Genomic DNA, 27,195 nt, shown 5'->3' on the forward strand with positions numbered 1-27,195 from the left:
CGTGCGTGCCCCACCACCCCTCTGGAGCAGCCCCAGGGCTGCCGTGAACTGCACCAGGCTATAACCACTGCAAGGGGAGCGCGATGCCGCTGGAGCGCTGCAGAGCTCAGGCAGGCGCGGAAGCGAAGCCAGGCTGCTTGCTCCGGCTCCGGACCTTGCTGGGGAATGACTGATGACAAAGGGCTGGCTCTACTCTATTTAAGTCACCTTTTAACGGGCCACATGGCTCAATTCACTCCAAGCTTGCTTAGAGAAACTAGGCAGGTACATCAGGAGCCAAAAAAACCCAGCACTTTTTGTCCTTCCTGAAATGCCCCAGGAAAGGGAGGTAATGCTTTCAGTGGTCCTCGCTTTCCTGCGCCACCTCTCCCTGCAGCGCCAGTGCTTCTGATCGGGGCCCAAACAAGCTGCAGAGTCGCATAAACAGAGCCCGGGCAGCAAAACACAAAGGCCGCGTTGTCCGCTGCCGCGGTCGGGTCGGGCAGCTGCTCGGCTCAGGAGCTTCGGTTTTGTTCTGCGCGTGTCCGAGAGAGGCGCTGACCCAGAACGGGAGTTCCTAGGAACAGCCCTGCTTCAGATAAAACCAAAACGCTGCTACGAAGGAAAGCGGCGCTCGACGGTAATCTCCTTGGAACAAACTGTTTCAGCCTAGTTAAAAATTTAAAATTGTAGGATTTGGAGGATTTTTTTGCAGGGATTCAATTAGCATCTTATATACGCGTATATATGTCTAAGGGCTGCAAGCACAGCATTCAGCAAACATCCTCCTTGGATTATTCTTTTGTGCTACTTTGTGACAGGTAGGATTTGTCATATATTATAGGTATGTAATTTTCTTTTCCTGGACTTCACTGTGGTCTTATAACAGACTAGAAACAACAGCAGCTCTTGGGAGTCTTGCTTATTCCTAATCTTTCAGTCTTTTAGAAAGGGGGTTGGCATGACTTGTGAAGATTAGGGAAATTTTAGGACAATTTATCTTCTGAAGACAACCGTATTCAGATATTGCCTGTGACCTAATTGCTGGTAACATTAGTCCAGTATCATCATATTATAGGCTGGGGATGGTCTGACAAGTTATTTTCAGTTGTCACATCCACTCACAGTGACTGTGCTTTGATGTCAGACAGCACTGGTGGGAAGGAGATTGAGGGCAGATGGAGGAAAATGCCTATTCCTAGTGGGTGATATTACAGTATCATCCTAGGTGTTTGTGACAGGAGGGAACAGATTGTGGCTGAAAAGGAGTAGGTACGTATACCTGACAAAACACCTCAGAACCCAGAGAAATGGGCAAAAGTGGATATCGCACATGGGAGGAGAAGGGTGCAGCCAACCCCCCTGAGAAGCACAAGGACCTAAAGCCAGCGTGCAAACCCGGAGAAGGGCTCTGAGGGTGCCTGCCTTGTCCAGGGCAGGATGGGGTCCCACCTGCATCTTGCTGCACGCAGTGAGGAGAGGATCGAGCAGGGTCCAGGCAGCCCTGGCCAAGCTGAAGCCCACGTCGTTCGAGCCCTGGGTGCACCCTGAAGAGCATCGGCGCCTGCTGGAGGGTCTCGTGCTTGCAAGGAAATAATGCACGCTCAGGTTATATAGCAATTACTGCGTGAGATTTCCAAGTGGGGCCATAAATGAGGAGAACAAACCTTCAATGCACAGAGACCATGCGCTAGGTGGGAATTTCCAATGTGCAGTTTCTGCCTTGTTCTGCATCCCCAGGAAGGCCAGCGAGCCAGCGGCAGCCCGGCCGCTTCAGCTCCGCAAGTCTCATCCGTGTCCTGCCACGCAGTCGTACCGCGGTTTTCCACCAGAGGGAGAGAGAGGATCACTTGTTCGATTTCGGAGTCACTCGTCCTGTTCAGAGTCATTGGAATTAATGAGAAATTTAAGAAAATGCAATATTATTGATCCCTACAATCAGAGATAACACTTTTACTGGGTATGACTGAGCGCTGTTTAGGAAGGGGCCTGTCTAGCTACTTATGTGGCTCTTTCAGAAGTTTTAATATTGGCCTCATCAGAGCACTATGGCAGTCAAGAAGAAGAATTTAAAAGCCTTGGGATGTTTCAGGGTTTTTTTTGTTTTTTATCTGTCCAAGTTTCAAAATTGTCTCTGCTCTGTGGCCCTGATCCCACAAACACATTAGCGCATACTTCTTTTTAAGCATTATACCCAACATGAATGCTCGTGTGTTTAAGGCACGTTTCCTTTGGTCAAAGCTGTATTACTGGACCGATTCGGTACTCACTGACACCGCAGGAGAGCTGGCCTGTGGTAGGCTTCTGATCTCTAGTCCCTAGGTGGACTTTTTCCCCATCTTTGCAGCCCCTGTGTCCAGTTACTGGGACACGCGCCCAGTCAGCACGTAAATGGTGCTAGCTTTTCTGCTTCCTACCATTTCAGCTTGTGGATGAAGAATAGGAAATCTTAGCAAAAGAGATGCAATACTGGTGCACAGAGGAGAAGTTAGGAGTTTGCCTGTGTGTGCTGTTATCTGTGGTTTAGGAGTACCGTTGTGTTTGCTAATACTCCTGCCAGCATCCATGGAGGAGGATGCCCTGGTGTCCCTTATAGCCCGCGACACCTTTGCACTGGCCTGCAGTGATGCTGCACACGTGGACACGAGGCCTTCAGTGCTGCGGGAACTTCACCTTGCACAGATGCCTCGATTCTTCAAAACAGCAACAAAATTAAGATTTGCAGTATTCCATGAATAATGCACTGCAAAAAATTATAAATAGAATATGGGCATAAAAAAGGATCATGTTCTTAAGTAACCATATGCCCTGCAGCAAAAACCTCTTGAATATGCTGAAAATAAAAATCTACATGTAATGAAAGTGCAAATGCTAAATTGCTGGACAACAATGTTATGTTAGTTCTTGTAATATGACTTGCCCCTAGAGCGAGGCTCGTGTAGACAGCCACATTACCAAATGTGCTATTCAGGTACTGTTTAAAAGATCAATGGATTCTGCAGGCAGAAATTAATTCCCGTTGTTGTGGCTAAGGCACTGTGGAAAGGACGATTGAATCGGAGATTTTTTGAAGTGGAACAAAACACTGTGTTGTTATCAGCAAGGAAAAGAACGATTCCCTCGTGCCACCTGAGCAAAGCATTAAAAAAGTGGAGCTGCAACTCATGCACCAGCCACCTAAATCCATTCAGCTGGAACCGAGAACAGCCAGGAATGTGGGTGACCAAATTTGTTTGCACTGAGTTAATCTGCCCTTAATTTTAGATATGTAAGAGTTTTAAATGAGGAGTTATATGTCTTACATGGGCCATAGAGTTCTTCAGTGTCGGGGAAAAGAGCTTTGCAATGAGAACAGTCACAGTGCCCAGTGCAAATTCCCACCCAAATCGGCGCAGGCGTCATCACCCACCTGCGTTGCGGTGAGCTGTGCCTCGGCCGTGCTGCTCGTGGTCCTCATATCCTCACCGCTGAACTGCCGCGCACGTTCCTGAAGGTGCCTGCGTACCTATCGAAAGCATCGCCAGCACGTCAAGTGAGAGGTTTAGGGAACTACTTCAGGTCTAGAGGCAAGGATCCAACACACATTTGAGACAAATTCAATTCATAACGTTATAAAGGGAACCATAACTTTTATATATACCACTTTTGTAAAATAGCACCTTTGAGAAAGGTTCTTTAATTTCACCCCTAACAGGGTGCGCATTGCTTCTCTGCTTAAACCTCCCTCGCCCGCCTCCCCCCGAAACGACCTCACCTATCAGTTTGAAATTGTGGATGTGCCTGATTGCACAAACCCGTCCAGCCTTTTATCTAGGAGACATTCCACAAATAACTTTCATTATATATATGGTGTGTTGCTGAGGCTGCTATCCGAAAAGAAAAGATATAATGCTCCTACGGTCTGGCTAGGTGCTGAGGCGGCACGGGACCGTGCAAAACGGCCCGTTATATTGAAGGATGGCAGCATTTGGGCTGGAGACAGATTTGGCAGATAACAGGGGTGGCTCCTGCCTTGGGGGTGGTGGGGTCCATCCCCACCAGAAACGTATAAGCATCGCTAAAATCTTTCTTTGCCGTTCTGTCTTAACAGCAATGTGCAGAGGGTGGATGACACGGCAGAGGTAACGTGTGATGGGGAGGTAACGGTAGCGATGGACTTGGGCCGGTCCCAGACTTGTGCCACTGGGTTCAGGTTTAGTATCAAAATTGTAAAGAAAAATTTATTTGAGTTCCTGTTTAGGCAAAAGGAGAAAGACTTTTTGAATGCATTTAAAGTACATTGGGAGATTACATTAAGATCCTCTTCAAGGTCACAAAAAGGCAGTTTTCATTTCATTTCACTGCAAAATTTACCCTTGTGGTCCGTTTCTTCTTCTTTAGCTAAGACAAGCCCCAGGGTCATTCTGAACTTCAATTACATTAAAATAACACAGTAAGAGGTCCTTTGATTTTGATAATTTACAACAGCAGCTATTGAAACGAGCGTTGTGATTAATTTGGGAAATAAACAAAGTGACACTTCTATCCCAGTCTTCTCTGGGCAGAGGACAATTCGCTTCCTGTTTAATGGCTGCAATAGCTCAAGACCAGATTTGCCGACAATAATTACACTTTCTCCGGGATTTATTGAGGTTCAGGCCTCCAGCTGCCCGCTGGGAACACTTCGGTTACGCATGAGCCACCTCGCCCACTTAGGCAGAAGAAAAGCAGGGAGCCGCGGACACTTGTTCTAGCACAGAACAAGTTCCCATAGATAACTTATTTAATTATTTATTTACTCTACTGGCATATAAACACGTTACAGATTTCTTGTGCGCGTGTGCTCCTGTCCGGGAGCCTGTGAGCGGATTTCACAGGCGACGCGCAAGCCCGTGGAAACAGGCGCAGGGCAACTTGGGCTGAACATGACCGAGTGACTTTCCTATGGCCATTTTTTCTCTCTTCCAACAGGTAACAACTAAATAGTCTTACCTTTTGACTAATATCTTCATAACGAATAACCTGTGGTGTTCCTTTGTATGGTAGTCTTCTCCTGTATTTGTGCACGTGCGTGCTACTATGTCTGCACTGAGATCCCAACCGGCTAAAAGCATTAGAGCCACCACAGACAGATGGGTTCACACAGCATGTAGGATAGGGCACAAGTTCAGATTTAGCAGGCAATCTTATGCCAAATTGCTTTAGAAAACAGAGATTTAGATTCTCGTGTTGCAGTGATCATGTAGGGCAATCTAAAAGCCATTATGAGCCATGCAATAACTCATGTCAGCTTTGGACATGGGAAGCTGTGTTATGGGCAGGGCAATGGGGAAAAAAAAAATGAAACAACATTTAGTTATCTGGATGGCACATGGCATTTTCTGTTCCTCATAACAAAATTCTACAATAAACCTCAGCGCTAAAAAGCTTTCCCTGGTCAACCACCAAACACACCAAAATTGCAAGTATGTCTCAGTGGGAAATAAAGTGAGCTTCCTTCTCCTTCAGATTGGATGGAGAGTTACAGGCTGAACAAGGAACACCAGTTGCACAGCAGGACTCGTTTGACTTCAGTGGGGAAACGGTTGCACAGGTTAATATATCCCCTCACCAGAAAACTGGAAATTTGTCTCCAAAGGGCAAAGGCCTTCGGGATGTGTCCTGATTTCCCGTGATTCGATCCGAGCCTTTGTCAATGATTTACCACAGCATTTGAGAGACCAGTGGGCTCAATGCATCTTCCATTAGTATTGACACCAAGGGGTCCCGAAGCCTAAAGCTTTTGTTTGCAGCTATTTAATAGTAAACATTTACACGCGGAACAACAATGTGGTGGAACCCGGGTCAGCTTTCTCCTCTGATTCTCTCTATATACTCGCTGGCTTTAACATCGTGTCAGGCTACGGTTACTGCACACAGCGAGCTCACGGCGTTGCCTTCCCAGAGGTAAGTCTCCTTCCACCTAACTTTACATATAGAAATCACGGTCTCGTCAGTCAGCCCATCAATTTTGTCTTGACTTGAGGCATGTGCACACTGTGCTCTCTGTAAACAGCTACCAGAAAAAAATATTGGCTGTTATCCAAATTCTAGTCTAGGCACTGTAATTCCTTCTTATATGAACTGTTTGCACTTCATTTTTTGTTTTAAGGATGAATATTAAGCTTGCTTAAATTTCCTTATGAGAATTATTGTGCCATTTTCAGGAACTTGGAATTAATTCCTTACAAAAAATATTTACTTTAAAATCTTCTTAGATTTTTTTTTCATTATAACTATCTAGCATTTAACAACTTAAAGTTAACAATATTGCTCATAAAACATAAGTGCATGCACACAACCCAATTTCTAATCCCAGCCAGATCTGTATACCTGTATTTTTTTCCCTGAGCAATATTATTAAGCTGTATGAGTGTCATTTTGGCTTTGAAGGAAAGGAATGAACAAGTTACTCTTTCTAAAGCTATAGTGTCATGATAGGAAAACGGTTGGATTTCTTCTATAGCTGTTAATTTCAGGCTTGTTCTAAAGGCAAATATGATTTAGAAGGATCAAAAAAAGGTATCAGTGATAATTGGAACATGGAAACAAGGAGAAGGAGGAAAGAAAAAAACCATGGTAGTGATACACTTAATTATGAAGGCTTACTCCGATAATCCCTTTTGAAAATGAACAAAGAAGAGATATTTGATGTTTGATGAACTTATCAAACACGGCAGAATAATGAAGAGGTAAATGTGAAATCCAATCGAAGGTGAGCCAATTAAGCACTTTGTGAAGTGCTGAAGGATGCAGCCAGCAAATCCTCCTGTCAGGCTGCAGACGTATCAGTGCACGTGCGGTCCCCAGCACCGTGCCCATCTGCAGGCGCCTGTTGTTTTCGTGGAGACGCAGCGTGTTTTATCTAGCGCGCTGATCTGCATCCACGGGCTCCCTTGCTGAGCTCTCGTGCCTTTCGTTTAACACGCTCTCTTCTGCAGCCGCTGATGAATCCCTGATGTGCTCCATACCTCCTCTAATTACCAACATTTCTCTTTGGACCGCAGTCTCGTAAGTCAAGCAGACTGCTCATTAGTTAATCACCAAAATCATCATCATAATGTTTTGGCTTGCAATAACTCCGCAAAATGTTTTGGAAGCTATGGCAAACGCGGAGCGGTACTGGCACAGCACACATCGCTCCTCAGCACAAAGGAACACGTTACGCAAGTAAGGATCAGAAGACTTGGGACAGAAATGCAGAGATCATAACAACTGGCCTGGGAGGCAGGAGAAGTATTTTCTTGCTGTTGTATAACAATATTCTATGCCTGCATGGAGAGCCTGATCCAAGGGCCATTGCAGCAAAGGACTGCTGCCGTTTTCTGCTTTTATAGCCTTCCTTTAATTTTCTTCCCCCTTCACAGTATTTATGTATTTCCTTTTAGAAACAGTCAGCCAAAGACTCTCATAGTCAACATACCTGTGTACTTTGCCTTCGCAGCTCGCTGGTGTAGCCATTCCCGACTTCTCCACACAATCCATGAGAATCAGGCCCCTTATTGCAGACCAGTCTGGAGAAACACCCAGCAGGAGTTCAGAAGCATGCAAAAAAAAGCAAAGCCAAAAGATTTTAGAACAGGCCCAAGACAGACACCACTGCACCCACAGGATACTTTAAACCTGCTTCTTTTGGACATTCCTTCTGTTCACTCAGTGTATGTGGTCTTTTATCTGCGATATACATACAATTTATTGCAATGCACCTGTTGGAAAGTGCTAGGATCTCTCGGGAGAGCAGGAAACGGGAGACAGAAATGTTAGATCCTATAACTGCTTCTGCTCCTGGCAAACTTCGATGGTGAAGTATTGGGACGGTGCAAGTCGGGGCAGCTCAGGTAACGCAGCTACCCCTGCTGAGGGCCTGACCCAGATCTTATCAGCTTCTAACTTCCTACAAAATAGGTTCTTGTTCGAAAAACACATACAGATCGTTTCTCGCTGTTTGCCTCCGGGCCTTCTTAAAATACAGCTTCAAAGACCTTAGCCTGCTATCTCTTACTCTCCTTAGAAGAACCAGCAGAGATGTTAATTCTCCGGCTCCTGTCGACTGTCAGCTAAGCCAGTGGTCCGAGTGGACTGATTGCTTTCTTTGCCAAGAGAAAAAAGTAAGACATGACTGTAATGTATTCATTTATCTTCAGATGTATCTGTGATGAGGATGTACACACATTAATTATAAATATTATATATATTCATCATTCTGAAGCACCCATTAAACTCATCGAAATATGATGGAGATGCTCCTGCACTAGAGAGGCTGTTACTTAGCCTGGTGCAAACTAGGAATAAATTCATGTAAGCCAGCAAAACTGCAAAACATAGAATGATGGCAAATGGTGGAAGAATCAGGCCAGAATAAGGCCAAAGTCTTGGCCAAGACTTTCTTCCTTTTTTATCTCAGATGTAATTAAGTATCCCCTGATTCTTAGTGCAAATATTCGAATGAAAAGAAATTAAAATCAGTCTTCATTCATCAGCTCCTGGTCTCAATTTTTGCTACCGTTTCACATATGTCTTCATAATTCAAGAGTTTATTTCCAAGTACCCAACATAATTTTGCTTTTTACTGAGTTTATATTTTTTGTTCCTATGCTTATAACCAGCAAATTGTTTGGCTCCCTTCTCTCTCTCACTTTTCTTTCTTCCTCCTGTTTAAGGAACAGCAGTTCTCATTAATAAACCATCAGAAACATTATGTTGCTCTCAGGATCAGTGTTGTAATCAGTTGCTGCGTCCATCTGATCCCATTACATTCCCTGACAAAACATACGACACTGGAAAAATTTCATGTGACTTTCCAAGGTATAAAAAAGGGACAGATTTTAAAAATAGTCATTCACCCCCTAAAGTTAGGATTGCCTCTTAGAGTCGGTGGAAGTGCCATCTCGGGGGGATGCGGGCTATGTATCGGCAGTGTTTTTCTCTGTCCCGCGCTGCAGCACCGGTACCGGACCCTGCTGCAGCCCGCCAAGTTCGGGGGGCGGCCGTGCGCAGGCCACCTCTGGGGCGAGGAGCACTGCCGTGCCGCCGGGAGCTGCGCCGGGAGCCGCCACTGCGGAGAGGACTTCCAGTGCCAGGAAACTGGTGAGTGAAATGGCCACAAGCTCCTGCCAGAAGGTCCTGGACCTGGGTGGATGGATCGCGGTGGGGTGGCAGCCGGACTCCGGCAGAAATGCTCTGCTCAAACTACTGCTGCTGGGCTACCCACGTTCCTGTCCGTGGGAGCCAACGCTCCCGTAACGCACCACTTATCCCCTTGAGAAAGACATAGTTCAGCCATAAATCCATCCAACAAACTGTTTTATGATTTATTTTTAACTATCCCTGGCTCTGAGGACTGGGCATTACATGGCTGTTCTCTGAAAGGTTGACTAGCATGGACAGATTTTCCTTTTTACATAAAAGGCTCAAACTCCCATCTCCATCATTTAATAAAAATACTCTCAAAGCCTGGAAATACGCACGCTCCCTGCAGCTAGCTGATGCAGGTCACCACTGCTCTCTCAACGGGAGCGCGGCAGTACCAGTCTTCTCCAGCCACGAATGTCACGTCAAGGCCTTTGACTCTCTCCCAGAAGCAAAAGTACTTCCAAGTTGCACTTCCTGCAAATGTTCATTCCTGAATGATAATTATCGTAATGAATTCCCCAAATACCTCCTGCAACTCAAAACTGCACATTAAGCTGATAGAGCTAATTTCACAAAGCCAACTGGAGAGGCTATTGCTTCCTGCAGGTCCTTTATGAGACCGTGATCTTTGATAGTAAAATCTTGCCAGTGAAGTGACCTCTGCTCAGTTCCCACACCCTGGCACTCCCGAGGAGCGTCCTGCTTGCACTCACAGCTGTGCTTGCTCCAGATTGCAAGGGAAAAACCTTCCCCGAAGGAGCTCTGCTGAGCAAGCACCAGGAGGAAGAGCACTGGTCTAACACATGGCGCGGCTTCTTAGGGCACCGAAAGACATGGTACAACTAGTGCAAGCTGCCAAAAATTTTTCTGAGGTACCATACACCCCTTGCCCCAAGGAAATAAGGCTCGTGGCACTGATGTGCCACTGGGGCGGCAATTTGCTAATGGCATCTTGATATTAATTACAGCAGCACAGCTTTAGGTGATGGAAATATCCACCTTGATTTTGCTGGATAGCTAAGAAAAGAAAGAAAATGAGATATACCTGCTGCTCAGGTTTGGCGCTTTGCTCCAAATCCACCCTAAAGGTGAATAGCGAGACGGTTCACCATAAGGAGGCTCTCCATACCTGTCACGCTCAAGTTTCTTACAAGGCCACGGGAGCCAGAGACTTTGATCATGAAGGCCTCACTCAGGCAAAACTCGGCTCGCGTGGACTCTCGTATCAGTCAGGAGAAGGCAGGCAATGCTCAGGATGCCCCTGTGACCCTGCGTCCGTGAGCGGCGTGCTCAGATGTGTCGGTTAAACCCAGCGTGGTTTCTGGGGTGGGTAAGAGAAGACCTTACCTGTGCGCTTTAGGTCGCTGCATTAAACGTCACCTCGTATGTAACGGGGAGGCAGACTGCAGAGACGGGTCTGATGAGGATAACTGCGAGGAGGAAGGTATCGAAAGCTACTGTGAAAATCTGTTCCCAATCCCGGGGGCTGAAAAAGCTGCCCAAGGGTGAGTAATTAATCAATATCTGCCATTCTCGCAATCAAAACAGGATTAAGGTTTTCATACTGCTCTTTCTTAGTAATAGCAACGTTGGGGGAGGATGCACCAGGCTCCACGAACCGATATGGTGCTGTGCAAAACACAAAGGGCAGCCGCTGTCCTGCAGGCGTTGAACACCAACAGGCGCTACCATGAGTAAGAGCAAGAGAGGCAGGAAGGTTCATCCCAGCTTTTATTTCAAGTTGTGCCTCAGATTTACTGTCTGACCTTGGCCTCTCTCAGCCACTCTCTACTTCTGACTGCCCTCTTTATACCCATGTAAAAATACATCCCAGTTTTCTGGGGCCACTTATCTTGCAACTTTCTCCAGTTAATGAAAGCAATATATTAAATGAAACAGTACACTCTGGAGATGTAGCATCCTGGAGGTTTCCATCTTTAAGGAGAATTTTTTACTCCAGGATTTAGGATTTCAGAGCATAGATTCAAGGCAGAGGGTTTGAGCTCCTCATGAATATATGTGGGAGTATTTACTCCTATGCATGAAAAAGTTTTGCTCTAGCCAGTTCTGAATTTCAGTTGGGTAATACATGGAAAACAGCAATCTTGATAAGGCTGAAAGCAAATTGTCTATTGTGACATTTCTGCTTTAAATCTTTTGTTTTAACCAAAATACTGCTTAGTTTCATTTGAAGAACACAGGTTACAATATAAAAATGTAGTCAGCTATTATATAATTTTCCTATCAGCTTGACCCAAAGCTCTCTGGATTCAATGAGATAAACAGATCTCTGGCCCAGGGCCTGGGAGAATCTATCAAAAGTTTATCAAGTCATAAATTTATTTTCACTGAGCACTGTATTTAATACTTCACTCTGATTTGTTTTGTCCTGCAAAGCACACAAAAGAAATAGCATTTACCATCTCAGCCTTAAAGATGATTCCCTGTTGTGAGCAGCTATGCTGCTGTCTTGTTTGAATAATGCTTTCATTTTGGGCCACCAAATTACAGGGAATATTAAGCAAGAGACAGGATTTCAGAGGGTAACAGCTCTGATGGCTGGAGAGCAGACTTCAAGTCTAGGGAGGGTGCTAACTCCACTGAGAAATGGGACCATTATTAACAGGAAGGAGATGACATTGAGATAGAAAAAAAATTACAGTGAATGCAAGGAAACACTTTATGATAGAGAGATGCACTAGACTGCCAAAGACTCACGGGGGACCTGGAGGAATCCCCGTGCTTTGGGGCTTTTACAGCTCTACTCACAAGCACGGGAACACGGGCATGGACTGAAGGATTTAACTGATTTCTTCCACCTCCAGCATATGAGTCCAAACCAACATCTTGGAAATAACATGACTGTGTGTGTCCTGTTTGCTTTGGGCAGGAGACAGCAAGGAGATGGTAGACTCCAACCTTAGATTTAAGGAGCTATCCCAATTCAAAGCCCAAGAGCTGAGAATAGACTATGTGCAGTCAGAAGAACAGAATTAGTAAAAGCGACTGTTGGAGAAAGAAAATAGGAGTAACTTTCTGAATGCTATTTCTTTTAAAGATACAATATCCTAACACAGGAAGACAGCCTGTACGTATATGATCCTAAATTTTTTGGAGGCCAGTGTGAGTATGTTTACAATGGAGAGTGGCGGGAACTGAAATACGACTCTGCATGTGAACGTCTGTACTATGGAGATGACGAGAAGTATTTCCGCAAGCCTTACAACTTTCATGTGTATCAATTCCTAGTAAGTACTCCGGATATTCAAATTGGGCAATATTTTTCCAGCTAAAACCTGAGATTTCTATAAAGGTATTATGCACATTTTATCAGGAGAGAATTCACTACATATCATCTTTCAACTTACTTTTCTCCAGCTGTCCCCAAGACAGCAGTCAATTGATAATATAAATGCAGTTTTATGGCACATCAGGGAACTAACGTGCTATATCACCCAAGCATCCCCACTGCTTACTCTGGCCTAGTCAGAGCCAAGAGAAATGGGTTTTCTCTAAATTCTGCTATTAATGAGCTGTAGAACTTGGACCAGGCACTTGCCTCTCTAGGGATTAAGTTGGCCATTTGTAAAATGGGAACAATGCAACAAGTTCAAATTTTGAAAGCACTTCAAATCTATGAGAGGGCTAAAAAGGGACATAAAACTGGATTCTGAATGAGACAAAGTTCTCGAAAGCCCACATGGTACATCACAACACTAACACTGTTACGGTGTCACATCTGATGGTGGATGTTGGAGACTGAAGTTAACTCCTGACTGGACCAAGCAGAGCAGCGATTTAACGTGGGTGTCCCACGTTGTAAGCAGGTGCACTGGCCGCTGTTGGTAAACACATCTATCCCGTTTTTCACAATGAAAGAGTACTTCAGCATTACCCCGGCAGAAACGGGCAAAATTCTGAACCCTGGAAAGCATTTTCTTCATTTAACCCCAAATGAAGCACACATTATTCCAGGGGAATACTACAGCTACCTGCTCAAGGCTAGCAGCTTCCAAGTCCTCCTGCAGGCAGTTCCCACTTTGAACCAGATGGACCCACCACGTGAGACGCGTTTTGTCCCAGCTCTGTGCCACTTGTGGTGAAAGTACCTCTGTGCTGTGGCCATGTGCCGAGAGTCGCTCGAGGTGCCCCATGTCCATGGTGTCTTAGGAGGCTTTACCTGCTGGAGCCTAGGCAGTCACTCATAAAGAGGCGAGTTGCTATTTTTCAGTGTTGGTAATTTAGGCAGCTCGATACCAGGATGGCAAATGGCACAGCCCAGATTCTAGTCCATGCGCTGGTAGGGTAGAGCTGTCAAGCAAAAGGTCACTTTTCTAAAATACAGGCAAAACAATGTTTATTTTCTCACGCTGCCATCGTAAGTGGCTGAACCTCTACTGTTGAATTTTCCTAAATAAATTCATCCTGAAGCAAGCTGGAGTGAAAAAATTCACTCCAAACAGTTAAGATTTGGCAGTGCTGTAAGGAACCAGAAAGAGGGTTTTATAATGAGAAACATCAAACTAGCTTAATAGGAACCGTTACCAGCGCTGCCTATAATGGCATTGCTTAGAGATGCTAAACAAAAACCTTTCCCCTGCCTGGAGACAGAGGAAGCAAAATGCATGGCTTTATCCCCATTTCTCGCATATTGCCAAATGAAATGGCACATGACTAAATTCTTTATTCCGCAGCCACTGAAGTCAGGGTCGGTGCTGTCAGGATTATCACCGACTTCAGTGGAGGTAGGATCGATTCCTTGAAGAAATAGAGAGAGAAAAAGGAAAGAAAATACCTAAAAAAAACTAACGTCCACTCCTTCCTCTTTAGGCTCATGCTGATTCTGGATTCTCTTCAGAGTTTTATGATGATTCAAAGGACCTGCTTGATGCCCTCAAAAATGACAGATTCAAAACAACCGGCTTTACCTTTGGAATTGGGCCTCAACATTACCAGTTTGAGCTTGGTTTCACTTTATCACACAAGAAAGGATCCCTGAAGAATTTCACACAGTACAATGCAAAGGTAAAAAACCCCATATACGTTCCAGTCATGTCATCTGTACGTTGCACAGTCTTGCTGTAACTTATGTTGTTTTATTCTCTTACTTGCCTTTTTTTTTTAAACACAAACTAATTATACCTTAATTTGTTCATGAAATTACAAACGTATGATCATTAGTAATCCTGTTTGTTGTTCTCATTACATTTTAGCAAAGAGGGAGTGGGAATAAAATTGAATTATGAAGTACCAGAACATGTCATCTCACCCCCATCCTGTTTCATGGCCACATTAAGCACATAAATAAAAAAATGCTTAAAGTCTTGATGAGGGAGGAGGAAATATCAAGATGTTGATCAAAACAGTTGTCCTCAGGGAATGATCTCCAGTAGCAAATATATCACGTTCAAATTAATACAAGCTGCCATATGATAGGGCAATATGCTACTTGTAATAAGAGGTTAAAATAACATGCTGAAAAAAGAGAGGCAGATAATAGGGTTTATTTCTCACAATGAGTTTGCATCCTGGACTAGCCGTGATGACCTCTTTGCAACCTAATAATATGAATGCTAGTATTTTCCCCATATAGCATGCCCTGTCTCCACTTCTCTCTTGACTGCTGACAGGAAACAATAAAGAAGAATTACCTTGATGGTGTTCCGAGCAGAAATGCCCTTAAAAGCTGCTTGAAATTGGCACCATCATAGTATTTACTGTGTCCTTGTCTAGACTCGCACACTATTTGCAGCTAAAGGATGATCAATTATTGGCAGAATCATTTAAGGGGCTGTTCTTGTTGTGCTGGAGTCTTGTCCAAGGCAATGGCCTATCTAGAAGAGAAATTGTGGATTTGCTGGTATATCCAGGAAATCCTCCCCCCGTTTCAGCACATTACAGGCCTGGTATCTACACCGCTGCTGCCGCACAACATTGCTGGGCTGGGTCTTGCTTGCACTGAGCTGTTGTCCTGCACCACTGGTTGAGGCTGTGCAAAAAGCAAAAGGGAATAAACAGCATGAAAAAGAAACAGGGAAAAAAAGAAATAGCATATTTCACCTGGAAAGTGGGGGAGAATCATACAGAGCCCGATTCTGCTTGCATTCACACATCACTAGCAACTCATAGCATCTAAAATCCTGGCTCTGCCCTCCACCCCGTACAACTGCATGGAAGAGAGAAACCCCCCCAAAAAGGACAACCACTGATTTCATTTAAACTTGGGCTGTTTTTCAAGCCTTTAACATACACCAACAGTTACACATTGAGGCTTTTCTTTGCACACATAAGGACTAGAAATGACTTTTTTTTTTTTTTTAATGAATGCTGAGGTATTGCAGACATGAAGCTAAATCTGTGAGAGGGGACAACATTGCTTGCTGAGGCATTAACTCACCTGCTGTCTTCAGTGGAGATTCTCCCGACACACACAGCGGGGCAATCTAGATGAATGTCCAGCTCAGAAAGCGTACCACTGGCAGCCTATCCCTCCAGCGTCGGATAAGCCAAGGAATAGGCCACTGCTGTGCAAAGCGTGTGTCTGCAGCTGCCTGAGTGGGGGATCCTTTTCTGCTCATTCTGGGTTTCAATGTCAACTCCTGTTTTGTTGATCTGCAGGAGGTTGGATTCATCAGAGGTGTCACGAAGGTGCAGACTGCCCGCTTCAAGATGAGAAAGGAGAACATTGTTTTGGATGAAGACATCTTGCTTTCCCTGCAGGAGCTTCCAGACAAATATGACTATGGGATGTATGCCAAGTTCATCAATGACTACGGCACCCACTTCGTGACGTCCGGGACAATGGGAGGCGTCTTTGAGTACATCCTCGTCGTTAACAAAGAAGAAATGAGAAGAAAAGGTTAGAATAACATGAGAAATTCTCTGTTCACAACTTTCTGCTCTAAACCTTGCATTTCCAACTTGGAGACCATGGAGTGGGTGCAGGCTACCGGAATAACTCATCTAGCTTCAGGCTGCTCCCCGTGACTGTCTTCTTCCAGAGCCCTGCCTTCCAGCCACGTGGCGGGAGGGTGGGAGCTCATCAGCCCCTCATAGCTGAGCTGGCTGGTATTTCCCATCATGTGATAGTCTTTCAGGAGAACCTGAGGGAGGTCTTGTAGAAATCTTAATTTCTTTTCCTCCCTTTCTTCAGTGTTACTTCCTAGACTTCTCATATTTTTTATAGTCTTTGGCCTGGTCATTCTTATGATTTCTTGGGAACAAAATGCCTGCAAACTCATCCAGAGTAAAGAATGATAGCTCACTCTAGTTTTTGCTTCCTAATAGTGAGGGTTTCCATTTTCTATAAATGGAAATAATGCATTGCACTTGGCAATACCTTTGGCACTTTACTCTGGTTAGTGTCATATCTGAAAATTAACAGAGTTCTGCTAGCTTCACTTCTCAACAAATTAGTGTTTACGAGGCTGGAGAACTATATCTCTAAATCTTGGTTATAGAAAATATCCACCGCAAATGTCTAGGCTGCAAGAATACCCATTACTGGAGAGCCAAAGCATAAGGTTTTTTTCTAATCAAAACATAAGATGCAGAACAACGTTAATATGGCACTCTGGTACACTAACCAGATTGGCAACTTTTGCAAAGATGTCTACAATACAATAGCTCCCACTTCCCCTAAACAACCATGGTTTTTCATTACTCTGTTTTTGTTCTGCAAAAGGATCAGCTTTGGTAATCCCAGGTTGGGCATTTAGGCTAAAGACAATTGCAACAGTGGACAGCTGGTGCAAACTGCTTTACTTCCATCAATTTCCATGGGACTGGCCCAAGTTCTGCTGGACAGCTTTGGGTCTGAAATGGTTTGGTCCCCTCTGGAATAGGGTAACTATGCACTCCATATTCAGTGTTAACCATGCCAGTTATTCCACAAGAAATAATTACCAATTGAGAGAATTTTCACCAAATTCCTAAACTACTAATGTTTGGAAACATGATGCCTCTTCAAATTATTTATTCAGTTTGAAGACTGAGTGATAGAGACATGAATGAGAACTTGGCAAGCAATTCTTCAGGGAACAGACTGCCAAGTAAAGAGAAAGCATGAATCGAGAGCATGTGGAGGGAGGCTATTATTTTACTTTATCTTGTGCTTACTATATATCAGAGGAGGAGAGTTACTGCTACAAGATGCCCTATTTTAGGAAAGAAGGATGTTGAAGTTCAGCAAAAGACAGAAATGTGCCACAGCAGAGATGCCATTTTCCCTCTAATGTAGCGCACTTGTATAATTTTCATCTAAATAGGACCCTGTTAGAAAGTCCACATTTATCAAGTCAGCAGTGCTCTACGTCATGCTACACACATACAGAAGGAACCAGCCACAATGGTTGATGTGCTGCTGGTCTAAAAATACTTAGTAAGAACTGACTTCTTAATGGTGAGCACTGGACATGCTTGAAGGCTGTGTTTGCAAAAGGATTTAGGCACCTTCTCTATGGGATGGTCAGGATTGAAGTGCCCAAGTCTTAAATTTAGAGCTTCAGTAGATCAATTCGAAGTTCTGCAGATGCCTGGAGATGCACTCCTCAGTCCCTGCACAGCTGAGCAACACGGCACCTGCGTTAGATGCACCCCTGCTCCACCTCTGCTCCACCAAGTAGGCATCTGGAGAGACAACCGAGCCCATGTGGCTATGTATAAAATGCCCTAGAAGAGAAAACACTTTTAGTCTACAGGCTGGTGACTAAAGCACATGCCCAGCAAAAAGATACCTAGGTTGAATCCCCTCTAGATGAGAAACGGCTAGGGAATGGTTCAGCATCCAAGTAGGCATAGGCATGAGGCGGACTTCAAGCATTGGGGAAACCTGAGTTTTGAAAATGGAGGCACCTACTGAGTTTAGATACCCAGGAACAGACCACAACTCACCAGTGCAGCGTTTCGGACTGCAGTTTGGCAGCCAGACTGTTTCTAACTTTCAGGCTGCAAGGGCTCGTTTGGATGTGGTCATGAGTGAAATAAATATAGATGTCAGAACAAGGTTCCTGTTGCTCTGCCATCAATATTTTTCATTACTTGTTTTTAAAATAGATTGTTATGGTTCTTTTATTTAGCAGAAAACAGTATAATGTGTTCACACATTACAAGAACATTTATGGGAGAAATGTTATGCACAGAGTAAATTAGAAAGAGTCTTCATATATTCTGATTAATTCAAAATGCAGCAGTAAATCTTTTCACTTGAACACATTTAACTATCCCAAATTATATCATTAAAAAAAACTATCAGGGCTCCCCCTCGAGTGCCAATATTTTCTATGACCACTCTTTTGCAGTGATAACCACTTTTCATTTATCAAGACCGGGTCTTGCTGCAACCAATAGCAAATTGTATTGACAGACCCTTGCTGAACATAATTACTCCACAGGAACCATGGTGAATCAATTAATCAGGGTGTTCCTCAAGTTTAATTTTATGGCACTCCAACACCAAGATAAGCAATCACTCATGTTGCTTTGGGTGAATGAACTTTACCCACTGTGTTTACAACTGTTGAACAGTTTAGCACAAGTAATTGAGTGCTACGCATTTAATTTTTCTCAGGGGCCCAGTTTCGCAATGGGATGTAATTCCCCCTGAAGTCTCGAACATGCTTCAGTTCTCACTGTTTTGAATTCAGGACGTGTAGTACCTTTCTCAGGCTGCCAACCACTCCGCTGTTCAGGACCAGCCAAGGTGACAAGCAGATCCTAGACTCAGTTCCCTGCTCCGGTGTGGATCCCGTGAGTTACTTCTCCAGGGGATGCAGAAGAGAGGAAAAAAATCAAGCTACAGGCTTAAGACTGATGTCTTAAACACGAGCGAGACTGAGCTCCACTCCCGCAACTGGAGGGAGGCAGCGCAGGCCAGCAGCCAGCGCTCTGGCCGGGGACTCAGGCCCGAGGTTCGATCATTAGACCATCAAGCCGTGACGCACAAATCCCCCAACCTCCGTGCCTCCCTTTCAATACTGTGATATTGATTGCCAGGCTGCTTTGTAAAACACTAAGATCTACTGACAAAAAGAGCAATATAAAGGTTACCCATTACTCATCACACCTGTGTTTATTGAAATCAATGGATTTTTTTTAACTATTAAAGAAGACGGCCCTATATTTGTAGTATGCTGAAGTGTGTACATAAAGCCAGGCTGGATGAAATATGCGCATTGCTTGCTTTGGTGAAACCACCTCGTTAGTTCGCCTCTCCTCTCTGCAGTCTCTTCATGAGTCTCCCGTTACGTATTTTTATGATGTACGTGGCAGTGGTGGTAGCAGCAACGCAGCAGCGTGCAGTGAGGCTTTTGCAGCTTGCAGCACACAGACCTGTTGCAACTTGCTACTGAAGATGCTATTTAAGCCACCGATACATGGGTCAGCTCCTCAGTTTATGAAAATTAGCAAGGATCTATTGATTTCAATTGCTGTTCCCAGATTCATTCTAGTTATGAGTTATTTTGTGGGGGAAAAAAAATTTAAATAGATAGGCCTAGGCTAAACCAGGAAATAAGTGCTTTCGTTAAGACTTTCACTTTCTGCTAATACTTTTTGAGGAAATAATTTTACAGTAAGGACATTTCCCTACTGAGCTATTATGTGATAGGCCCAACAAAATGTTGGCATTACCACTACAAGAGTAAAAGCTGTCCTCTGCCTTGGGTAATTCTTTGACTCCTGGAAACAGGCCATGCAATTAACTGAACACAAAAAATATAAGTAGGAAAATGAATGTCTTTCCAAACAATATGAGACATCAATTTTACTGGTTTCATGTTTGTTTTGCAGCCATCAGCTCTGAAGACGTAGCTTCCTGTTTTGGCACATCAGTGGGCATTGTAGCCGCAAAGTCCGAACTAGATTTGAGAGCAACCTTGTCATCCTCTGAATGTGAAAATAAAGGATTTCGTAAATCTGGTATGATAATTTGATAGAGTCCGACTCCACACCTCAGCCCTCCCATGCTCTCTGGTGGTCCACAGCTCCCTGATGGCCCCAGACATCCTTCTCTTAGCCCACCACGTCCACTCACCATGCAGAACCTGCTGCCCGTCCCAAATCTCACCATCCCATGCTCTGCTTTACATGCGCACTGGTGTCTGTCACTAAGCACAAGGTTGCTCTGAGTGCTGCATCAGTGGCATATGTCTAATACCAGCTCTAACAGGTGGCCAGAGGGCTACAGGCCTTTTAGCCACCAAGGATGACACATATATGAACCAGGGACAAAACACAATCTCCAAGTCCCTTCCCTTCTATCCCCTTCCAAATTCCTTAGGGCTCTGGTCTCTCCCACAAGTTTCCCATGTGCCGTCAGTGCTGGGCCAGATGTTCAGCATAGATCCAGCTGCTAGTGATGGGACTGACTCCAGTCTGGAGAGGACCACACAGTGACTATTAAGAGTTCGAACTAAAAAATCACTTTAAGAGGCTAAGATGACCCAAATTCATAAAGCACTTTAAAAGTTATAGTCAAAGTACTATAGTGTGCACATGTTAACTAGACACAAAGGCTGGAGCCATGAAGGTCCTTTAAGACTTACCGGCTTAGAGTATTTGTGATGCTCAACTCCTTGAGGACTGTCTTGTAACAACACGGAGGGCTGGCCCCAGCTCACGCTGAGCACGCCAAAACTCCCATCGATTTCTGGAGCGCAGCATCAGGGCTGGTCACCGATAGCGTCAAGCAAGGTCACCCTCACTTGATTGACTCCCCCTTGATTAAGCAGTTTCTAGTGTGCGAGTGTGCATATGGCAATGGTAACTGAACATATGGGCGTAATTCAACTTTTCAGATCCTCAGAGCAGCAGTGCCATTGTGGAAGACATCATTCCCCGGATTAGAGGTGGAGATACCAGTTACAGTGGGGGCCTCTTAAACAGCTGGGATTCCAATATGTATCGGCGCTGGGGAAGGTCATTAAAATATAATCCTGCTGTTATTGATTTTGAGGTAAGACTTTCTGCTGTTGAAGAAACTCTGCCACTATAAGGAATGAAAGTGTAGTCAAGCAGATCATTTCGTATTTTTATTGTGATCCCATCACAGAACAAGATTAAATGTAATGGGCCACTGATCTGGTAACCTCCTATTCATTTCACAATGGGGAGTACATCTCACGGCGACAGCATCAGCAGGGAGGCAAGCAAGAAGCTTAATGCTGGATTAGTGTCGATTTAAGTTTTTGATGTGTCCCCAAACAGCTTCCCAATGAATGGCTCTCAGTGGTTGCAATCACGGCTATTATTCTCCCTACCACTCTGTCCTCCTATATAATCCAGGGACTCACAAGTGGCCACGAGGGAGCAGATCCTTCCCCACCATGCAGGCCCTGCACAGACCATCCTTCCTTTCCATGTGCCTTGTCTCAGAGCCGCAGTGGGTCTGCGGGGCCTCCCCGGGTTAGGGTGTTGATTGCTATGCAGGCTTCCCCTGCACATTTCCTTCCATGAGTCTCTGGGGCTCCTGGCTCACGTTGTCATCTGGATCCTGTCTCTCTCCCGCAGCCCAGGCTCCTCCAAGAGGGTCCATGGCCATAAAAAACAGAAAAGTCCTGCTCCTTCCTCTCACCTGCCTGGATACCAATAAAATGTAAAGATCATTAAGGGCTTCCACAGGGTTTCAGAGATGAGAAGGAGATGGATACGAGTAGAGGAGATGGAAAGGGAAAAGAGAAGAGCAACCCTAGGAGCAAATAATTCAGTGTTATCAGACACTGCTTTTACAGAGGAGCTTGCTGTGAAAGGGCTGCTGGAGAGCATACAGGCGTGAGGAGCCAGGGTATATCCTACGCTGTGGCTAGGAGAACAAAATCTACCTTGAGACGTTTTAATTCCTGGTCTGCTCTGGGACCACAGCTGTGAGATGTGTGGAAAAGGACCTAGGGCACAGAACAGACATGCTGCCACTTCCATGCCTCTCGTTTTAATTTAAAAGCACATCTGCTTCTGACTTTGACAGCAAGAGGGACAGGAAGGTGGGAGAAGAGAGAAGGAAAGGTGGAATCAGGAATTATGTGCATTATTATCAGGGCAAGTAGGAATTTGCAGATTTTTCTGGGCAGCACCATGGTGACAGAGTGGCCTGTTAAACTAGAAGCTTTTTCAGTTGCAGCTGAACACATGCAGCAGGTTATTCACCTTTCTGCACAAGTTCCCATCAATCCTGGGCAAAATTTATTGCAATTTTCCAGTAAACGCCTTGCTGACCTCTCTACTGGCTGCTTTAGGAGCTCAGCAATTGCTGGGGAATGGAAAGCCTTCAGGCTGCTGATAAGCACTTGTGTCCACTTTGTCTCTTATCTTTAGCTTCCTCTCGTTTGTTAAACAGGCTTGTGCAAATTTGTCCAAGAGCTCTTGCCAAAGCCGGGCAGAACCTCCTTGCAAATCGCTCTCTGGGCGCCCTGTGCAATGGGGAGATCCCCACCACTGCTCCGGGGTGGTATCCGCTGATTCCTGCCCAGTGCTCATGGTGGTTGCACGTACCCATGCACACAAGCAGAGCTGTGAGCACGGCCTCGCGCTCTCGGACTTATAACTACATGTACTAAGATCAGCCCTGATATTTTAACGTCAATATACAGTGCAACTTTTGTTACTGGCGAAACTAGAAGGGCTGAGATTTTAAGGGAACCATTTTCTAAACACAAGTTAAATATCTAAAACTCCCCAGCGAGCCTCTCAGACTGTTTCAGAAGGCTGAACACTACCATCAGCTACCATGAGCTCTCCAGCTAATCCAATCCTTTTGTACAACAGGTTAAATGCAGAAGGCAGGTTATAATTATAGCTGTCCACATTCAGCTATTTTTGCCGAACGCTATATCAGAGCTGGACTTTGCTACTGCAAATACTATGAGCTCATATTTTTAAAGCTGTAGATGGCACAATATTATTTTGCTGTATCACAGGGCATCCTTATAGGTTAAATACTCTACTGTATTCTGAAATCTGAAATCCCTGCACATCTTTGTCCTACACAGCTGCAACCCATACACGAAATCGTCCGCAGAAGCAACCTTGCCAACATGGAAACCAAACGGCAAAACCTGAAGCGGGCTTTGGACGACTACTTATCGGAGTTCAATGCCTGCCGCTGCGGGCCATGTCAGAACAACGGGGAGCCCGTGCTGGCAGGAGACACGTGCGTCTGCCAGTGCCAGCTGGGCTACGGCGGCCCTGCCTGCGGCCAGAGCAAACGCCAAGGTATGCCCCCGGCGCGTCCGTGGCGGGGCAGGGGGAAAGGCAGCATGGGGGCAGCGTGTCACCCCGCGCAGGGCTCAGCGGCAGCTCTTTGCGTCTGCGCAGCAGTCAGGTCGTCACTCCTGCATCGTTTTTGCTGCTCAGCTATCCTAAGCAGCCCGGCGACAGCCTTAAATTAACGGATCAGGTAATTATTATAAACAAACTAACAGAAACGAGGGAGCGTTTGATAGCTGGAGACTTACCGACTCCCCACAAAGACAGCGGAGGCCGAGCTGAGCGCTGCAGCAGCTCCAGGCGCAGCCCGGCCGCCCACGTTCCGGCTGCTGACGGTGGCCTCATGGAAGCTTGGATCGACGTATGAGACCGAAGGGTGGGAGCAGGGCTAAAACTGCAGAATATTGTGCTGCAACGAGGGCAAGGACGGTCCTCGCCGACCTGCATGTCACAGGGAAGAGCCACGCTTCTTGAGCTGGTGTCCCGGGCATAGTGATTCCCAAGCTTGCTGGTGGCTTTCAGTTATGGGCACCCGCTGAACGGGCGAGAGCACAAACCCCGACAGACAGAGAGGGAAGGGAGACCCAAAGCATCAGGCTAATCAATCAAAATGATCTGTCAGCAAGTGATGCTGAGGCAATGGTCCACCACAAGTGCTGTTTCAGTAAAAACAAACAAACAAACAAAATATCCCAAATCACAGCATTGCAACTGGCAGGAAATCCATCTTTGGACTGGTTCTTCTAAATAGAGCTCCAGGCATTTAAGAACTTGGTCATAAATAGGGTCCCACCACTGGAAAACCAAAGCCTTGACAAGATAATGAATAAGAGCAGAGTTGGGCAGATGTTTTATGAAGTTCTCTTCAAAAGTACTGGTTCAGTGACTCAGAAGTAGGTTTCTTAAAAAATCCCAGGTCCTTTGAACTGCCTCCTAAGCCAAGGACGAGAAACAAGGAGAGCTGAGGCCCTGCCCCAAAGGCAGCCCACCTAATGGGTGTGCCTGGTGCCAGAGACCGCGGGAGCTGCTCGGTGGGATGGCCATCCCGGCTTTCAGCAGCACAACTGACAAGCGTGGGCATTTCACCAAGCAACTCCAGGTCAAGGCAACTTCCCGCTCAGGGAAAATGTTTAATTTCAAGACTCGTTTAAGACCAAATGCAGTTTTTTTTTAAAAGAATGATGCTTTGGTGCACCGGAAACCCAGTTTTTCAGCCAGCACTAAGAACACAGAGATCCATTTTTGCTGTCTGGATTAATACAGTGCACAAGCCAGGAATGAAGGCCAGCTGAGTAAATAAAAAAGGACAGTAAATGACAGACACCAAGTATTCCCATCAATCGGGAGTGCAGCCATAATCTATAGTATTGAATGCACCTGACAACGCGGCCTGTCCTATAATGAAAAGGCTTGACATGACCCTTCTCCGAAGGGACGCGCAGACTTTTCACAACAGCTTCACGGCTGGGCCGTTCTGAGACTTTCATTGCTCTGCCTGGCTTGCAGAGGGGAAGCCGGAGCAGGGAGACCTGTCACCAGCCCTTTGGGAAAGAAAAGCCAGTCTCGAAGCATCAGAGAAGAAAAAGAAACAGCTATCGGTGTCTGAGGAACGTGATGCTGCTTCACCAGCCCTGTCCTCAAGGTGCCTGCAAACCCTGATCTCCACAGCAGTCTGGGTGCCAGGCAGGGACTGAGGTGGCCATGGGAACCCGCGTCAGAGCAGAACTGCAGAACTAAATAATTCCTTTTTTTTTTTTTTTTTTTTTTTAATGGTTTTACAGGCAGGGAGACGAACGGGCGCTGGAGCTGCTGGTCAGCTTGGACTCCCTGCCAGGCAGGAGCAAGGAGACGCAGCCGGCAGTGCAATAACCCAGCGCCACAGAACGGCGGGACACCGTGCCCGGGGAAAAGCGTGCAGACAAAAGCGTGTTAACACCCCTGGGGACTGGAGCAAGGCAGGGTATTGCTCACTGCAAGTGTACGGTCTTGTTTTGGAGCCTGTGCTGAGCTATAAATACTCCAGGCATAATTCTGCAATAGAATTACACTGGGGACAAATAATTGTGAAGCATTGCATTTACATACATATGAAGACGTAGTGGATTCACTATATAAAAGCTGAGTGCTGTCCAGGCAAAGCCCTCCGTTTGATTCAACACCTTCCTGCGGGCCCCCTTACTCTCACACCCCTCCAATCTAATAGCATCCCCAGCAGCCACAGGGACACTGGTGTGACACAGGAGACGGTGGAGAATCAGCCCCAGCAGTGGCGTTGCTGCGTGACCGTGAGGTTATAAGTAGTCATAAAACACACTTACTAAAACTGTTTACACAAGTAAGCTTCGCTCGCAGAAATTTTTATATTTGCCTTTGGAAAACAAATTAAAAGCTCGTGATCCTTGCATTTTTATGCAGTTGGTATTGACATATGCACCATGAAACTTTTATAAGTTGGCACTGTCAGATTTTAAAGTGTAGCATATTGGGCAGGGCTGCATTTTCAGCAAAGCCATATGCTGAGCTGTATGGGAGGAAGCTTAAGCCCAAAGACACTGAAGAGTCACGGTGAAAACGTGAATCCAAACTGATGAGCATCATAAATAAATAAACAAATAATAAATAGACAGACCCAAACAAAACCATTCTACAGAGGATGCTCACACACAAGTGAAGGCTATTCCTCTTTAGGATCAGTGATGAATTGACTATTAGAACAGAGGCATTTTATCTCCAAGGCACCCAGAGCTGGAGAAGATGCTAACGGGCTGCTTGATTTAAGGGCCTTTTTTGAATGTAAGACGTAAATCTCGGCACAAAAATACACACAGTATTGAACAGCATCCAGGGACTGCAGTGAGAGCCCACAGCTCAGGGCTCTTAATGAACTGCCGCAAAAAACCTGGGGTGGACAGAAAGCAAATGGCACTTCATTTTACTGTGCTTTTCATTACGCGGGGAGAAGAAAAAAAGCCATGAGAAGGAATCCGGCATTATGAAAAGCAACAACGGCAACAAAACCTCAAAGCACAAAGGAGCACTTCTATATACATGTGAATGGAAAGAGGGAGTAGAAAGGAATCACGGTTTAGTGAAAGAAATTGCTTAGCTATAGCTCTGATTCTTGGAAATGCTTGTTTTTCAACAGTATGTCAGTGGTGATTTAGAGTCTGACACTTAGCTGATGTAAATCAGCGCAGCTCCTTCGGTGCAGCTGATTTATGCTACCTGAAGATCTGGCCCCATATTTTCTTTTGTGTGTGCGTTTGCCAAAAGACAATTTTTTCACCACTTCTTCCCCCCTTGCTTGAAAAAGAAACGACAGGCTCTTTTCTTATAAGAAAACAACCAACCATGTTGTCTTGAACATTGAGATTTGATTTTGCTGTAGAAAAATTCCTACAACAGCTTTCCACGACATGGGCAAACGGGTGATAAAATTGTGGCCTTTTTGCCCACCTTGCTTTTCCAGGTAAATGTTATAATCATCCAGAGATGAACCTGCTCTCCAGGGCTTGATTCTGATGTCCTCCATGTTGCGGAAAAAGCGTCCTGAAGCACCACTGAAATCTGTACGATTTAGACATCCAAGAAGAAAGTGAAATGTAGGAACAAAAAATAGTTTTCCCATCAAATAGTATTGCCAGTACTGCTTGGCAGTGGGCCAGCACATTGTGCTAAAAACACGAGACAGTGCTGTTACACCAAGGATTAATTTGGCTCATGGGCTATTTTTACTTTTACACGCACTGCTTAGGACTCAGGAAAATGCCTACAAGTAAATGAGTAAAAAGTCATCTAAGTTAGAAAACAAAGTATGCCTTTCTTGTGACCAGAGGGAAGAAATTAATGAATAGATTTGATGCCTTA

General features: G+C 45.2%; 1 protein-coding gene across 1 annotated transcript; it reads left to right on the forward strand.

Annotated features, from left to right (window-relative positions):
- The first annotated feature begins 5,785 nt into the window (after positions 1–5,785).
- C8A (complement C8 alpha chain) lies at positions 5,786–25,463 on the forward strand. The gene is made up of 11 exons (XM_067300503.1): positions 5,786–5,904; positions 8,009–8,105; positions 8,940–9,084; positions 10,490–10,634; positions 12,188–12,377; positions 13,960–14,154; positions 15,748–15,988; positions 19,918–20,046; positions 20,925–21,082; positions 23,112–23,334; positions 25,110–25,463. Exons 1-11 carry the CDS (start codon positions 5,786–5,788, stop codon positions 25,259–25,261), a joined length of 1,794 nt encoding a protein of 597 aa, XP_067156604.1. The 3' UTR covers positions 25,262–25,463.
- The last annotated feature ends 1,732 nt before the right edge of the window (positions 25,464–27,195 follow it).

Source organism: Apteryx mantelli, chromosome 8, assembly GCF_036417845.1.
Source record: "Apteryx mantelli isolate bAptMan1 chromosome 8, bAptMan1.hap1, whole genome shotgun sequence".
Classification (NCBI taxonomy): Eukaryota; Metazoa; Chordata; class Aves; order Apterygiformes; family Apterygidae; genus Apteryx; species Apteryx mantelli.